At 35.2% G+C, this 16,028-nt stretch overlaps 2 protein-coding genes across 2 annotated transcripts in view; one reads left to right on the plus strand and one right to left on the minus strand.

The window, feature by feature from the left end:
• Window positions 1-16,028, plus strand: part of LOC109059404 (nuclear factor 1 X-type-like) — a 723,368-nt gene that overhangs the window by 151,071 nt on the left and 556,269 nt on the right.
• On the minus strand, window positions 8,323-13,379 carry LOC122136242 (nucleoside diphosphate kinase A-like). Its single transcript, XM_042718606.1, has 5 exons — window positions 13,184-13,379; window positions 9,962-10,092; window positions 9,782-9,883; window positions 9,309-9,421; window positions 8,323-9,092 (listed from the first exon to the last, which is right to left on the minus strand). Exons 1-5 carry the CDS (start codon window positions 13,290-13,292, stop codon window positions 8,972-8,974), a joined length of 576 nt encoding a protein of 191 aa, XP_042574540.1. The 5' UTR covers window positions 13,293-13,379; the 3' UTR covers window positions 8,323-8,971.

Below are 16,028 nucleotides of genomic sequence, written 5' to 3' on the forward strand. Positions count from 1 at the left end.
TGAAGTGTTTTATTTGGAAACACGGTTTGATTCCAGCATGACGGGAACACTATAAAGTTTGTGTAAATATTATTCTGTCCATTGGCGTTATCAGTGTGAAATCTGAGCTTTATGAGCTGAACTCCTGAGATGCATTAACAGAGCATCTGCTGATGTTGATAAAGTCAGTGTGATGGTATGTAGAGATGCGTCAGAGCTTCGCTGACATGACATTCCCAGAAGGGAGGTTTGCTGGTTTAGTTCAGGTCAGACTGTGTCGTAAAGGCCCATATGATGAAGCAGGTCAGACTGAACGCTTCAGCTTCAGAAGAACAGGCAGATGTGTGAGAGTCAAGCCTGACCCCTAGTGCTCACATCACTAACAGCAGCATCTCTTCACATTCACAGTCAACTTCCAGATCCATCTCCAAGTGTCCATACTTTTGAATTAATGCATCAAGAATATTGATTATAACATAAAAATATTGATCATATTGGAAATGTTTAAGCTTCTAATATCACTACATACTGAAACATGCACACTAACCTTAAGATTATAAAGTTAAAATATAAAATGTAATTATACATTTCAAATAAAATGGAATAATTTAATAAATTCAATAACTTAAATTTACAATGTTTTTATTTATTCAATTGATAAAAAAGTAAAAAATAATAATAATTATAATAGCGTTATGTGACAATAAAATACATTCATTTAGTTTCATGTAATAACTATTTTATATTTATATTTTATTAAATGTATACAAAACAGTTTTACAGCTTTATGTGAAAATAAATTTCACTTAATAAATTAAAAACTTTATTTATATTTTATTAAATGTATAAGAATAATAAACAAATTATCAATTGTGACAATTCATTTGACTTAATCAGTTTAATAAATGTAAGTTTATTTATTTATATGTTATTAATTGCATACAAATTATAAACATTTTTCAGTTCTAGGTCTGTATTAAATTACATGTATGATAATACATGTAATTTAATACATTTAATAAATTTATATTTTATTAAATGAATTATAAAATATAAACAAATGATCAAATTATAATAAGTTTGTGACATTTATTTGAATTAAAATTAATTAATTGTATTAATTAAAAGTTTGTTCTATAATTGTTGTTAATGAGTGATATTTGATCATTTTAGTTTAACATGTAAAAATAAATAGAATATAGGGCTAATTTAAACTAAGGCTTTTAAAACAGTATTTTATCAAATAATACAGTGATGAGTAGCAGACGTATAATGTAAAATGCCTATAACTGTCAGTTTTTATCCTCAGAAATTGATAAAAAAAAAAAAAAAAATTGATATTGGCCTTGATAGTGCTTATCGGATTGAAAATAAGTCAAATTCTTCCTGCACAGATATAATAATATAATGTTTTCACTGAGCTAATGTATTTGTAGATTTAACACTAACATTGCCTTTATTCTTTTGTGTGTTTTTTACAGTCGTGGTTCCTTTGACGAGGTCCTGGCTGGTCCCTGGCTCAACCTGTCAACACAATTTGGAAGTTTTTTTATTACAAAAAAATAAAAATAAAAAATCCTGTTTGAAAAGCCCCTCCAAACCCGAAACGCACCCTAAGAAACGTGAGCCAGCATATGATTGGGAAAAACGTGTTCGTGACCCTGTGTTTGCCAAACCAACAGACGCCCCTCAAGCCCCGCTCCTCCACCTCCGATAAAGGACTTTCAGATCACAGCAGGAGGTGAGGGACTGACACGCAGCCCTACAGCATCTAGCAAGAACCGGCACCAAACCAACGGCAGGCATACAGGAGCGAGAACCCCATGAACACAGACAGAAAATGTTACTAAGAACACAGGATGTAGTGTACAATGGCTGGGATTATCAACAGATTTTCAGTGGTGAGGATTCAGACACAAACAAAAACGCAAGATTTTGACCAATTACACTTCAGTTTTTTCTTTTCAAAAACCCTTGCTGATGTTCAGCATACAGGCGACACTAAAAGTTATTTCACATCATAAGAGCCCAGGTACGTTTTGCATTTTAGCTAATAACATGCAGTAGAAACGTCTTTCTTTCCCTTTTGCGGTCAATTACTAAACTAACTACAAAGTATTGCACTACAGTAATGAGAAGAACACTAGTTTGATGTGCACTATTGAAAATAGGATCGACGGCCGACATTATTTGCACATTTTATTGAGGAGAAAAACTAACTGGCACACTAAAGCTACCCAGAGACCCATTCTCATTTTCAGGCCTCAAACTGATTTTTTTTATTAAAACAAAAGTCAATTTCAGGCACTTAGTGCCAATTAGACAGCATCAAATTTTAGTTAGTACTTCTATAAGACGAATAAAGCCAACCAGCACACACTTAAGGTGCAGTCATGTTCACGAAATTTTGTGGGGAAAAAAAAATATTTGTGTGACCATCTTGAACCTAATGCAAAATTAAACTTTTCATTTCACGTGAAATTCATGATTGCATGGATTCTTATTAAAGGGATAGTTCATCCAAAAATTAAATTCTGCCATCATTTACTCATCCTCAAGTTGTTCCAAACCTGTACGAGTTTCTTTCTTCTGTTGAACACAAAAGAAGATCTTTTGAAAAATGTGGGTAACCAAAGAGTTGATGGTAGCCATTGACTTTCATAGTATTTTTTTTCATACTATGGAAGTCAATGGCTACCGTCAACTCGTTTTCCTTTTTTGGGTGAATTATCTCTTTAAAATGACAAGATTTTGCATGTGAAGTTTCGCAACTTTTTTATTGTTTTTTTTTGAAAAAAAAAGAGAAAAAGAGAGTGTCAGATATTGTGATGTGTATTTTATTTATTTATAACTTTAATTTTTTTTTTTTTATAGCCATATGTCTAAAATATGTTTTAATTTTTTTTAAAAAAAGTCCATTGTCAACAGTGTAGCAATGCACACAGCACCGAATATGCTGGTGAACATGGAGAATTATGTGACCATCTTGGACCTGATTTGAAATCTGCTGATAGTGAAATTTCTATTCAAGTGGAATCATATTAAAATGACTAGATCCCCCCCCCCCCCCACAACCAACCAACCAAACAAATTTTTTATAAATGTGACCGCACCTTTGTAGCCATGTGACCGAGTTATAATTTTTAAATTGTTTGTTTAAAAAAAAAAAGTCCCAGATAATCATTGCATTATTTTACGTCAACTCATTTCCTTTTTTTTAATTAAAGCCATATGTTTGACTTTTGTTTTAAATAGTTTGTTAAAAAATTAAATTAAAACTTTTAAATTAGAAGTATGAAACTTTTTTATGTAACCAAAAAGTATTTTCTAGTGATTTTTTTACAGCCCCAGCTAGTCATTCTGTTATGTATAATGGCTGTTTGAATTAATTTTGTCATGTAGCGAGGCACAGTCAAAGTCCCTGATTCATTAGCACTAATAAAGACAGCCCTAGAGACACGCCCACTTCTGTGTTTTGTTTGCGTACCCGTTTACACTCCCAGAAGTCTGTGTTCCAAGAGCACGTGATCTCGCTGCGGAGCAAAAGAATATGTGACATATCATAGCCGTGCTCAGAAGGAGGTGGGCCGCCCGGACCGCTGTTATTAGACAATTCACCATTCACTTCAGTAGCATTTTACTCTAAATTTGGTAACATTTCGGCTTGGCTGTCTGCACATACACGCACTCTCCTCCGTAGACTGACTAGCTACAACAGGAAGCCTTTACAGTGAATTAGAGTATGCTCATCAGCTGATAAAGTTTTGTTTTCAACGCAACTGTAATCAGTAACCTCACAAAATAACTGGACTGCCTGACCATGTATCTCACTGCAGGGAAGCATTGTTGCCGGATGGCGGCCGTGTCATCGCTTTGGTAGAAAATTAAACACGAGAATCGTGATGGGCAATGGTCTTTTTCTTTTCTAATCAAAGGAAGTGCCTCTGTATTCCCATTATGCAATTTGTTAAACATGAATTCAGGTTATTTTCTTGCATATAAGCTATAGAGGAGCGTGAAATTTTTATGAGAAAAAAAAAAAAAGCGTCAGCTCACTAGTTACAAACATCTTTATATATACAGGATATATCCATATATATTTATATATACATTTTTTTTTCTTATTTGCCTAATAAGCTCAGTGGCAGTCTAGTTATTTTTTGAAGTATGATCATAAATCAGATATCCATTTAGAAGTACCAGTCCCAAAAACCCAGTTCTGCACTTAATAATAATTAGAGCAAAAAAATAAATCAACTGGCAGAAATCAGATTTCTGCTGAAAATGTTATTGATAGCGTAGTAAATAAAATTATAATAATGCACGGCTTTTTGATTTCTTTTGTGTTTGGACAGGAAGTATTTGTTATTGCAAAATAAAGTGTGTTGATTGAGCCATGTGCAATGCCTTGGGTAGAAACTGTGTTTGTCTCATTGTTAGGGTGTACAGGAAAGCGTAGAGGTGAAAATCCTTCTATTATAGTAAAGTCCACGCTGTCCGGGACTCTAAACTACAGGGCGGAGAGAGCGAGAGATAATGGTCTCTGAAAGTTTTGGGAATTCGTTTTGTAATCTTTCCCTTTTTTCTGCTTTTTTAATGTTTATTTGTAATGATTTGTTCTCAAAACTTAGGAGGGCTGAAGAAGCAGTTTTTTGCGACACGTCAGAATATATCACTAAATAAAACAGGTGCTTTTTATGGATCAAAGTACGTTCGATCTCTATTATACATAAGAAGACGAAAAATAAGTGTTATCAAGACAAATTTTAGAAGAAAAAAACGTTCATTACTTTTCCTTTTTATATTTACTAAAGGGGGGAGGGTGTTCATTGTGGACAAGGTTGTAACAAAAGGCATTTTTCCTCAGAAGCGATCAAAGAATGTCGACTGATGACGTCCTAATAGGTTTTACGACTTTTTAACTAGCTAAAACACTGGATTTTTCCGGTATTTGTGACTTCATGCTATGCATTCCATATATTCTAGGACTTCCATGCTTTGGATCGGCCACGAAACCTTAATGTACTTCCCATCTGAACTTTGCTGGCTTTTTGCACAGAAATTTTGAATTCGAATGAAAGCTATGACAAGATCTTCCCTGTTTACGGGAGAGGCTTTAATAAAGCTCGAATAAATTAAATGCCCATTGAAAGCTAGAAATTTTGGAGTATGAAGAAAGACAGAAGGTGTGATGTGAATTTGTTATCTTTTATACTTTGAAAATTGTGAATCTCACAAAAACGTTCCAGTGATGTTTATATGTAGCAGTGATGTTGACATGAGGACAACAGTATATTTATTGTGGCCATGAATTAAGAATTTGTTCCCTTGTTTTATTAATTTATTCCCTCACTTTATTTAAATTGTGGCTACGAATTAAGAATTTGTATTCATAACATTAATTTGTTTCCTCATTTTTATAATCATGGAATTAGTACAAACACAAGGAAGCAAAATAGTAAAACATAGCCACAATTTATGAAAACGAGGAAACAAAATTTGTAAAACATGGCTGCGATTTATGAAAATGAAGTCGCGAATTAGTACAACATAGCCGGAATTTACGAAAAACAAGGGAACTATTTTGTACAATGTAACCACGATTTACAAAAATGAGGGAATGAATTTGTACAACGTGGCCATGATTTACGAGAACATGACCACAATTTACGAAAATGATGGAACAAATTAGTACAACATGGCTACGATTTACGAAAACAAGGAAACTTATTAATAAGTCACAGAAACAAATTCTTAATTCGTGGGAAAGATTTTTTCCCATGTCATTTGTGGGGCTCTGTATATTTCATTCAGAAATCATAAGAAAAAAAAAATATTTTGTCAAAAATAAATGTTAAAATACAAAAACATACTAGTGGTCCATTCAAAAAAAATATTTGTTTTCTTTTGATTTTGGGATGAAATGTGATCATTTTTGTAATAAGATTCACCCAAACAAATTCCAAAACAAAATCAGCTGACCGATCAGAAAGAGAGTTAAAATTGAACCCCTCCCCCTCTGAACCTGCAGCGCCCTCTACTGCCCCCCGTGTAAATGACTCTAAATATTTGTTTTGTGATCTAGTGTTAGACTCAGAGCATCATAAAGGTTGTCCCTAAAAAGTGCCTTTTGTTCACAGACACCATCTTGTAATCCTGAGTGCCCATCTCAAAAAAAAAAAAAAAAAAAAAAAAAAAAAAACTACAAAATTCCCCTCGTTCAAACTTCTGTATTTCTCCTTCCACAACTTCTTCAAAGCAGTATATATAGTACTAAAGGAAATCGGTGTGACTTAGTTCCTCTTTTTATTGTTGAATAATTAAGAAAACTGTAAAAAATAGAAAAATGACAAAAAAAAAAAATAACTTTCTGTCTTGCTTTTCCTTCCTCTGTAATCTTGTCTTCTGCCTCTTTTGGACACTGGAGTAGTCTATAGTTGCATAAGCATCACCCTTCCCTGTGCCCCTTTTCTCTGAACGGAGGGGTTTTAAATTGTAAAAAAAAAAAAAGTAAGAAAAAAATGTTGTCTGAGCAGAATGCAGTTAGCTCACATGTTATTCTTGTCTGTACGCTTCACGTTGTATTCATACCGATCTCTTCAGCTTCTCCATTGAACAGTTAATGTACGTGAACAAGTTACGCCGGTGAGCTCTGGTGGGCCGTCCGACAGACGGGCGTTTCAGCTGGACGTGGTTTGTGAAAACGATAGAGGCCGACCGCTGGGGTAGAATAGGCGAGTTTTTTAGCTATTTATTTCTTTTTTGTTACCAAATTCATTTGATTTGCTATGATCTGTTTGTATTGATATTGCATTGAGAATCTGTATTGATGATGCACCTTTGAATGGTTGTACGTGACCAGAAAATAATAATAAAAAAAAATTATTAAAAAAGTTCCTGTCAAGACAAAGCACCTTAAAAACGGAGTGGTTTCAGCCCAGGGAAAGCGACACAGTTTCGAGCCCAGCGTTACGAGCCAAACTCATAGACCAAACTGACGCACGCCACAAAAACCTGAGCGAGACTAAAATTAACTTGAAAACTCACCAGCAAAAGCCCACATCATGGGCTTAACGAAAACTTGCTTCCTCCCACAAACAAAATATGCAATTGTTTCACTTTCCCGAGTCTGTGAACCCGGCGTCCGTGTTGGCTGTGATTTATTAACTATAAGTGAAAGCCATAGCGACGGACACGTGTTTGGCGCTCTCGTTGTCCCTCCCTGGTACTGACCGTCCATTTTCTTTCTTTTGTATTTACTTTTGTACTCTTTTGTTGAGCGGGGCATTCGGATGCGTTTAGAGTAGCATGAATCCTCGGCGGCTCCGGCCCTGGTTTGAACTCCTCGAGCAGCGCCCTTCTCAGTCCACACGCCTTCCAGAGCTCATGGTGAAATGCATGTGTTGATTACAATTTCTTTTCCATAATAAGAAAAACAAGTAAGAGCAGCACCTTTAACTGATTGAATAAAAGGATGTTCTTGACTGTAACGATGAGTCTGTGTGGTTATTTTGATATTCAAATCCAGTTTAGTCTCCAGCCAGGCCAGGGGCCCTCAAGGTGACTTAAAATGATTTAAAACAAATGTTAAAGGAATAGTTCACCCAAAAAATTTAAATGTACTCACCCTCAGGCCATCCAAGATGTAGATGAGTTTGTTTCTTCAGATCTGGAGAAATATAGCTTTTCATCACTTGCTCACCAATGGATCCTCTGCAGTGAATGGGTGCCGTCAGAATGAGAGTCCAAACAGCTGATAAAAACTCAGGCCATCCATTCACAAATAATCCAGTCCATCAGTTAACAATTCAGACAATGTCTGAATTAGGAAAGAAATATGCACAGATCAAACACTGTTTACAAGCAAAAATAGTTCAAAACAGTTCTAAACAAATATGTGGGTGGTTTTTGTTGTGAGAGACAACAGTTGATGGACTTTGTCCACTGGAGGAAGTGTTATTATTAATTATGGACTCATAAAACATCTTGATGTATTTGTTTCTTCTAAAAAACATGCAACTTTTCACTTCACAATACATTAACTGGTGGACTGAAGTGGAATGGTGTGGATTATTGTGATGTTTTTTGTTTGGACTCTCATTCTGACGGCACCCATTCACTGCAGATGACCCATTGCTGAGCAAGTGATGAAATGCTACATTTCTCAAAATCTGTTCTGATGAAGAAACAAACTCATCTACATCCTGGATGGCCTGAGGGTACATTTTCAGCAAATGTTTATTTTCGGGTGAGCTGTACCTTTAAAATAAGCTAAAACAACAAAAGATGTGCACCATATTGATCATACTGTGATGTGATATGAAGTAAATATTCACACAACAAAAAAGGTTTTTTTTTTTTTTTTTACAGCAAGTATTTATTTGATGTACCTTTGTCACATTAAATTAACAGTCTATAAATAATTATTTAATGCACTTTTAATGCATTTTCCCCTAAGTGAAGGGACTGGGTTTGGATGACAAGCATCAGCTAAAATGCAAGTATTTTTATTTATTATTATTATTATTATTATTATTATTATTATTATTATTATTTTGTAATTGAAAAAAGGCATTAAAGTACATTGTTTACAGAAGTTAGTTTTATTGATCGGCACTGCATTTATGTAATCAATGCTTATGTTCAGTTAAAATAGAACAAAAATAGCTTTTTAAAAACAATTAGCAACTGTTAAGATTGTACTTGTGCATCAAAGCAAAATTAAAAGTCTATTTGAAAATATTCAAGGCCACATTTTGTATATGTATTTTCTCCAAAGGTTTTTAAATTTCTTTTTAAATATTTATAATATAAAATATAACATTTCAATCTGTTTACATTGAATTATTTTAAAATTATATATCATTTGCATTCCAAAACTGGATAAACAGTAATCAGCATTTTATGTGCCATTAAGGAAATTGAGCTGAAATCAACCCCGCTGTGAGTGATCAGAGTTCATTTAACACATGTAGACATCATAAACCCACTCTCATATGTGGTAAATGTTTTTATGATCGCATCCCTCCCAGTCGATGAGCTCTGAGCGATGAAACCACAGTGAAATCTCCCGCTCCGCTCCCTCCACAGAATCAGACGCATGGACCACATTTCTGAATGAATTTAACAGTGATGAAAGTCACTTCATCCATGCAACTTGTATACATGCCAAAGGTTTATTGCTTAATTTATGTGCAACTTCAAACTGAGAGGCTGATATTGTGTTTGACTGAGTGTGTGGCTGTGTTTGGAATAATAGTGTGCACTACATAGTGTGCAGTATGCGGTACACTAATACTGGACTCAGAATAATGAGCGTATGTAAATACCTGCTGACGTGAACACTGAAATCTCCTCGAATTGTTCCCGGTGCGGCTTCAGCAGGGTCTGTGCATCCCACCAGCATTCGTGTTGACCTCACTACATTATGCCCCTCCCACACCTGAAAACAAACCAATGAGGAGTGTGAATTTCAACTCGTCAATCTTCATGACAGTATGTGACATGTAAAGATCTCATAGCACACAATGCTACACCATTTCACAAAGTAATATGCAAACTTTTTATTTATTGTATTGCATGTTTAAAAACATTTGCATTTTTAATCTAATATTTGAGTATAAATTATTTAGATGTTAATTGAAGTGCACTGCATTGTGGGACACTCAATTCTACTCTGCCAAATGCAGTGTTATCTGGGTTTTGTGTGAACTGCACATTCTGCAGAAACAGTATAAGTATTATAGTAGTATGATGTTCATAAACATATGGTGTAAAGCACAGCTGTTTGATTGGCCCTCACCATGGCGACTATGGGGCCAGAGGTCATGTAGTAAAGCAGGCTGGAGTAGAAGGGTTTCCTCTGCAGCGAGACGTAATGCTGAGCTAAAAGCTTGTCAGAAGCCTGAAAAATACAGTGCATGCACATTATGTAGAAACACATCACATACAGTCATGAATGATATCTGAGTGAATCACTCACCTGCAGCATCTTCAGACCCACCAATCGGAATCCTCGCTGCTCAAAGCGCTTGATGACCTCACCAATCAGACGTCTCTGAACGCCATCGGGCTTCACTGCTACCAAAGTCCGTTCTTTAATGCCAGAAAAATCTACAGCAGGTCAAAAACAGATCAATATATGAGAGTCTTCATGCACATACAATTTTTTATTTTTTTTTGGTTAATGATAAATTTGTTGAAAAGGAAACTGCACGACCTACTGACGAGTGTGAAACATACCAAATTATTGATAATAAAAGTATGCAGTTCTTTTGGAATGTTAGGATTTAAGATCTCATTTAGATTTTATTTACATGAAAATTCTCAGTTTCAGTATAATTTGTGTAAGCAAATTTAATAAATGTAAAATTACCAACATTTTTTCCTATTTATTTCTTTATTTCTTTTATTTTTTACTTGTTTAAAAGAAGTGCGATTAACTGGATATCTTACAAATTTAAAACCGTTCTTACGAAAGTATGTGTCCCGTGTAAGTAAATAAGTGATGGACCTTGTTGTGCTGAGATCTATAGCAAAGAAAGTGAAGAAACTTTATACACCAACAGTTTCTTTTCTTTATTTTTAATTAATTGTTTTTTTTTTGTTGTTGGTTTTTTAGCATTTTTTTTTATTATTTATTGCAGAAACCGTGTGATATTTCATCTAATATCACTAGGCAAATGCAGATCAATGGCGTGTCCCATGACCGTCTCTTATAACAGGCTGAATTTAGAAGAAAAGTTCCTGTAAACGTGACACACGTGGTCGCTTACAGTCGTTCCTTGAAGCTTGATCAAATTAAAGTTGTTCCACACTCGTGCTCTGGATTTGAACTCCACACGCTGCCAATATGCATTCAGTACAGCACTATGATTGGCCTTCAAACAGATATGAAAAAAAAAAAGTGGCGTGACATACAGCCAAGTATGGTGACCCATACTCAGAATTCGTGCTCTGCATTGAACCCATCCAAAGTGCACACACACAGCAGTGAACACACACACACCATGAACACACACCCGGAGCAGTGGGCAGCCATTTATGCTGCGGTGCCCGGGGAGCAGTTGGGGGTTCAGTGCCTTGCTCAAGGGCACCTCAGTCGTGGTATTGCCGTCCTGAGACTCAAACCCACAACCTTAGGGTTAGGAGTCAAACTCTCTAACCATAAGGCCACGACTTCCCCACTATAAACAGATATCACACATACTCTGAACAGGAGGGAGCTTGAGGTCACTAGAGTTATTTTTTAGGTGTCTAAAAAAAGATAAAATAACTGCTCCTTAAAATAACCACCGTACTGTGGTAATACTATGATACATTTTTTATGTACTAATTGAGGTGGAAAAAATGGTATCAGTGCAAAATACTGGTCCATTTTGTTTATCGAGTTTGAGATGTGAGTATTTTTATGCTCATTATGGTGAACATGCTTGTGTGGTTTGTTTCTGTTTTGGCATGTGATGCAGAAATCCACTGTAATTTTGACCCGTGCAACTCAATCTATTACGTGAGACAATAACTTGCACAAGGTCCTGTCTAACCTAATGCAGTCAGCACTCGCACACGTGAACACAATTAACCAATCACTGATCAACGTGAGGTTGAACGGTGAGATCATGTAATATCAGTGAAACGGAGCATGTGCATTGTTATACTATGACAAACATACAATAAATAAAGAGAAAAACCATCTAAATTAAAATCTGATTTTAATACTTTGGTTAGCTGCAACAAACAAAATATACCAGTGATGTCAGGTACCAATGCAATGGTACATACTTTTATATATAGCCTACCATGATTATTCATATATCTTGGTATTTCTAGGAATAGTGTGTGTGTTTATGTGGTTTATGAGGACACATGGGTATGACATAGGTATTACAATGTGAAGGTGTTTTATGAGTTCTGTGTCCCTGTAATTCAAAAGGCTTAATAAACATTTTTTAAATTCTAAAAATACTGAATGTTTTCTGTGAGGGGTAGGTTTAGGTGTAGAGTTGATGTAGGGCGATAGAATATACAGTTTGTACAGTATAAAAACCATTACGCCTGTGGAGAGTCCCTGTAAACCACATATACCAACGTGTGTGTGTGTGTGTGTGTGTGTGTGTGTATAAGCAGTAGCCTACTCTAGCATTTCCATGGTAATGACATCAAATGAAAAATTACGGTCCTGAAATTAATTTACCATGGTATTTACATGGCTCTCTAAAGTACTAACAGGGTACAAAAATCCAAAAATCACTGTAGTCCCATGGAACATAACTTATAAGTTAGCATTTCTATTGTCGCTTACAAAAATATGTTTCTAGAACATTTTATAACGTTCCCATTGTCATGAAATCATTATTTCTGAAGGTTCTCTGAATGTTCAAAAAAAAAAAAAAAACATTTTCTTAATTATGTGAATGTTAAAGGAAATGTTCCATTTCCATTTTGAATGTTCTCTGAACGTTCCGAAACAATTAATAACATTTAAAAAATGCGAGGCAAACATCCTACTAAAACTTTTTGGAAAAGAGAAAAAAAACCTTCCATGAATGATGTATATAATAATAATAATTTTATGTTCACGTTTTGAGAGCATTATTAAAGACCAGATAACTTTGAACAGTCATTCTGTTAATGTAAACTGGAAGAACGTTTGTTTCTAACTTGAGAGAACCTTGTCAGAAGAGTAGCCAAGAATCTGAAAATGTTCCCTGTTAGCTAGGACTGTACACATCCATAAATATCCCCGCTAACAAAAATATGTTCTAAGAACGTTTTGGCAACGTTCCCAAAAAGTTTCCCTGTTAGCTAGGACTGATTCTCTGAATGTTCAAAACGTAAAAAATGTTTAAAAAACTTTTTTTTTTTTTCCTGGTTATGTGAACGTTAGAAATATTACAGACAATAATGTTCAATTGTATTGTTTTGTAAACACTATGGTAATGCTACTTTTGAATGTTCTCTTAACTAAGTAGTAGGCTAACGTTTAAAGTTAGCCTATATATAACAAATAAATTAAATTAACAATAAAAAAAAACGTTATACAAACGTCCAAAGCACATGATATTATGTGCCTCTATCCTGACGCAAACCTTCGCCTTAAAGAAAGCTTCTTGTATTATTGTTATTATCATGCTATTATTATTATTAGCCTCTTCACCAGCTATGTCCTGTTCTGGGATGGAAACACGGATGGATGCAAGCAAACCTGTGTCACTGCTGAGGCTACGCGCGTGTCCGTGTCCCAAAACGCGCGTGGAACTCCGTGTGGCCGCTCGCGCTACGTGGACGCACAGAGCAAATCTCGCTGTCATCATTTTTTCAATTTTTTACAATTTATTTCCAAGTCAAATGCGTCCCAAAACTTCACCGAGTAGCACCTTTAACAACTCCTAAGACTTCTGCGCGCTCCGGTGCTTTTAACCCCCGGACCGTTCACGCGCATACGCGGTCATTCACCTGCAGGTCAAAGTCAAGCGTCCCATCACAGTGTGTTCAGATGTGCGTGCATGCGTGCGTGTATCAGGGGGAGAAGGAGACCCGCAAATTAGAGTGAGATACCGGTCATCACGTTTACAAACATACCTCTTAATTAACACCATTTCCTGTTTGGGAAAACCATGAAAGATGAACACACAACCGAACAGGCCAGCTAAAGAAACCCGGAGCGTTTATGTTACTAAATGAACACATTGTTCTATAGATTAATTATTTTTTGTTATGTAAAAGAGCCTACATGGGCTACAGATTTTGCCAGACTCTAGCGGACATTTGAGCTATAAAAGTGAAGTTAGGTCGAAGGACAAACACACACGAATCGATGGCTGGCAGAGAGACAGAACAATAATGTTAATCTTTGGAGAAGAACAAACACAAGCAGAACGCAGTACTTCTGTATCATTTCAAACAGCTCATTAACTGATCACTGATCATCAGAAATGTGTTTAATTCGGCCTTCATCACTGATAATGTGAGTCGGACAACAGAGCAATTATGTTGGAATTGTTTAGGAAATTTAACAAAATTATGTGATGAACATGAAATTCAACCCAATTGACAGATTTTCCTTCAGTAAACTTACACCACCATCAGGGACTGGACGGAATATGTGTCCATCATTCACCATTAGAGGAGAGGTGATTTTTGCATTTATTACAGCATATTATTCACACAACAAACCAATGCATTTACAAGCGGCACAACATTACAGTAGACTACAGCAGTCTAAAGTGCACTTTATTGGTCAATCAGTTAATCTATTAGAACTTCAACATTGTTTGGTTTATATTAGTTTGTGATAAAGGTTACATTTTAAACGATATCAAGATTAATTTCGGTGTAAATACCAGAAACAACAGTAACAAGTCTCTGAAAGAATCGCCTCAACCTGCCTCCACATGAAGCTGACGTCAACAGATCCCCAGTGACGTCACGCTGGAATGACAAGTTGAATAGAACACTTTACAAAGAGGCTTAAGAGTGTTTGTGTTGTGACAAATCTTTTTTTTTTTTTTTTTTTTTGCTTTGTCATTATGGTGAATAGAGTGTACATTGATGTGGGAAAAAACTGAAGGGTAACGAATACTTTCACAATATATACCCCTTTACCTAAATTCATTACTTGACTTAAATGCCCTCTAGAAGCTTGATTGTGCCATCCCAAAGAAGCACAAAGTCACTTTTACGGACTTTTAAATTAAATGTTTCCCTCCTGGTGGAATGGCCTGCCCCAACTCAATCAGAGCAGCTGAGTCCTTAGCCATCTTCAAGAAATGTCTAAAAACATCTCTTCATCTTTATTTGACCATCTAACTCTAACACTCTCTATTCTAATTCTATTCTTACGGTCTCCCCTTTTTTCTAAAAAAAAAAAAAACCCTTGTCCCTTTTAGACTTGCACACTATTCATTTGCTGCTTGTTTTTCTTAAAAAACAACTTTCTTTTCTTTTTGTATTCTATCTGTTTTCTTTTCAGTTATTATACAATTAAAAACAGCCAAAAAGACCTCTAACACCAGCTTGCTCTATTCTTTTTTATTCTGTTTTCTTTTTATTTATTATATTATTTAAAAATCCCTTGCTAGGTGCACTGCAAAACAACAACCTTGTAATATTATAGCACTTGTATATCATTGCTCTTTTGTTGATTTTGATTGCTTCCATTGTCCTCATTTGTAAGTCGCTTTCGATAAAAGTGTCTGCTCAATGACTAAATGTAAATATACATACACTGTAGTACTGTGCAAAAGTCTTAGGCCATTAGTATTTTTAGTATTTAGTCTTTTCACCAAAAAAGGTTAAGGTTAAGCCAGTTATTTCCATCTTTTGCAGTAGTGTGTCAGTAAGAAATATCAGTTTACATTTCCAAACATTCCTTTGCCATTAATTGTAATAATCCAGTGCGATCTTTGTATGCACAAGGATGATCTCACCATCATCAGGTCATCTGAGACCACAAAAACCGGTCTTAAGTGTCAATTTTTTCTAAATACTGTAAATAAGCTGTCCATTGATGTATGTTTTATTAGGAACTGACAATATTTTGGCTGAGATACACCTATTTAAAAAATATGGAATTTGAGGGTACAAAAAAAAAATCTAAATATTGAGAAATTTGCCTTTAAAATATTGAGTTGTCCAAATGAAGTTCTTAGCAATGCATATTACTAATCAGACTTTTACAAAATATCTTCACGCAACATGATCTTTACTTAATATCCTAATGATTTTTGGCATAAAAGAAAAATCTATAATTTTGACCCATACAATGTATTTTTGGTTATTGCTACAAATATATCCCAGCGACTTAAGATTGGTTTTGTGCTCTAGATTCACATATGTATGTATGTATGTATGTACTCTTGGGCCAAGCCAATTTTTTTTTTTGCTTTTATTGGTGTATATTCTAATCACAAATCACTGGTTAGGAAAGAATTGCACAAAGTAGCCTAACTTGGTACAGGATAGCCTTTCTGTTTGTTTTCTCTGAATGTTTAAGCAGTGTGGGTAAATTTACAGACAGCTTTTTTACAGAAAGAACAGTCAATGTGTTC

Source organism: Cyprinus carpio, chromosome A3, assembly GCF_018340385.1.
Source record: "Cyprinus carpio isolate SPL01 chromosome A3, ASM1834038v1, whole genome shotgun sequence".
Classification (NCBI taxonomy): domain Eukaryota; kingdom Metazoa; phylum Chordata; class Actinopteri; order Cypriniformes; family Cyprinidae; genus Cyprinus; species Cyprinus carpio.

Coding starts and splice junctions, on each gene's coding strand:
- LOC122136242 (XM_042718606.1), bottom strand. CDS start 13,292: ATGATGACAGCGAGATTTGCTCTGTGCGTCCACGTAGCGCGAGCGGCC. Junction 9,884..9,961: donor TGGGTCTGAAGATGCTGCAG/GTGAGTGATTCA, acceptor TGTATTTTTCAG/GCTTCTGACAAGCTTTTAGC. Junction 9,422..9,781: donor CTGGCCCCATAGTCGCCATG/GTGAGGGCCAAT, acceptor GTTTGTTTTCAG/GTGTGGGAGGGGCATAATGT.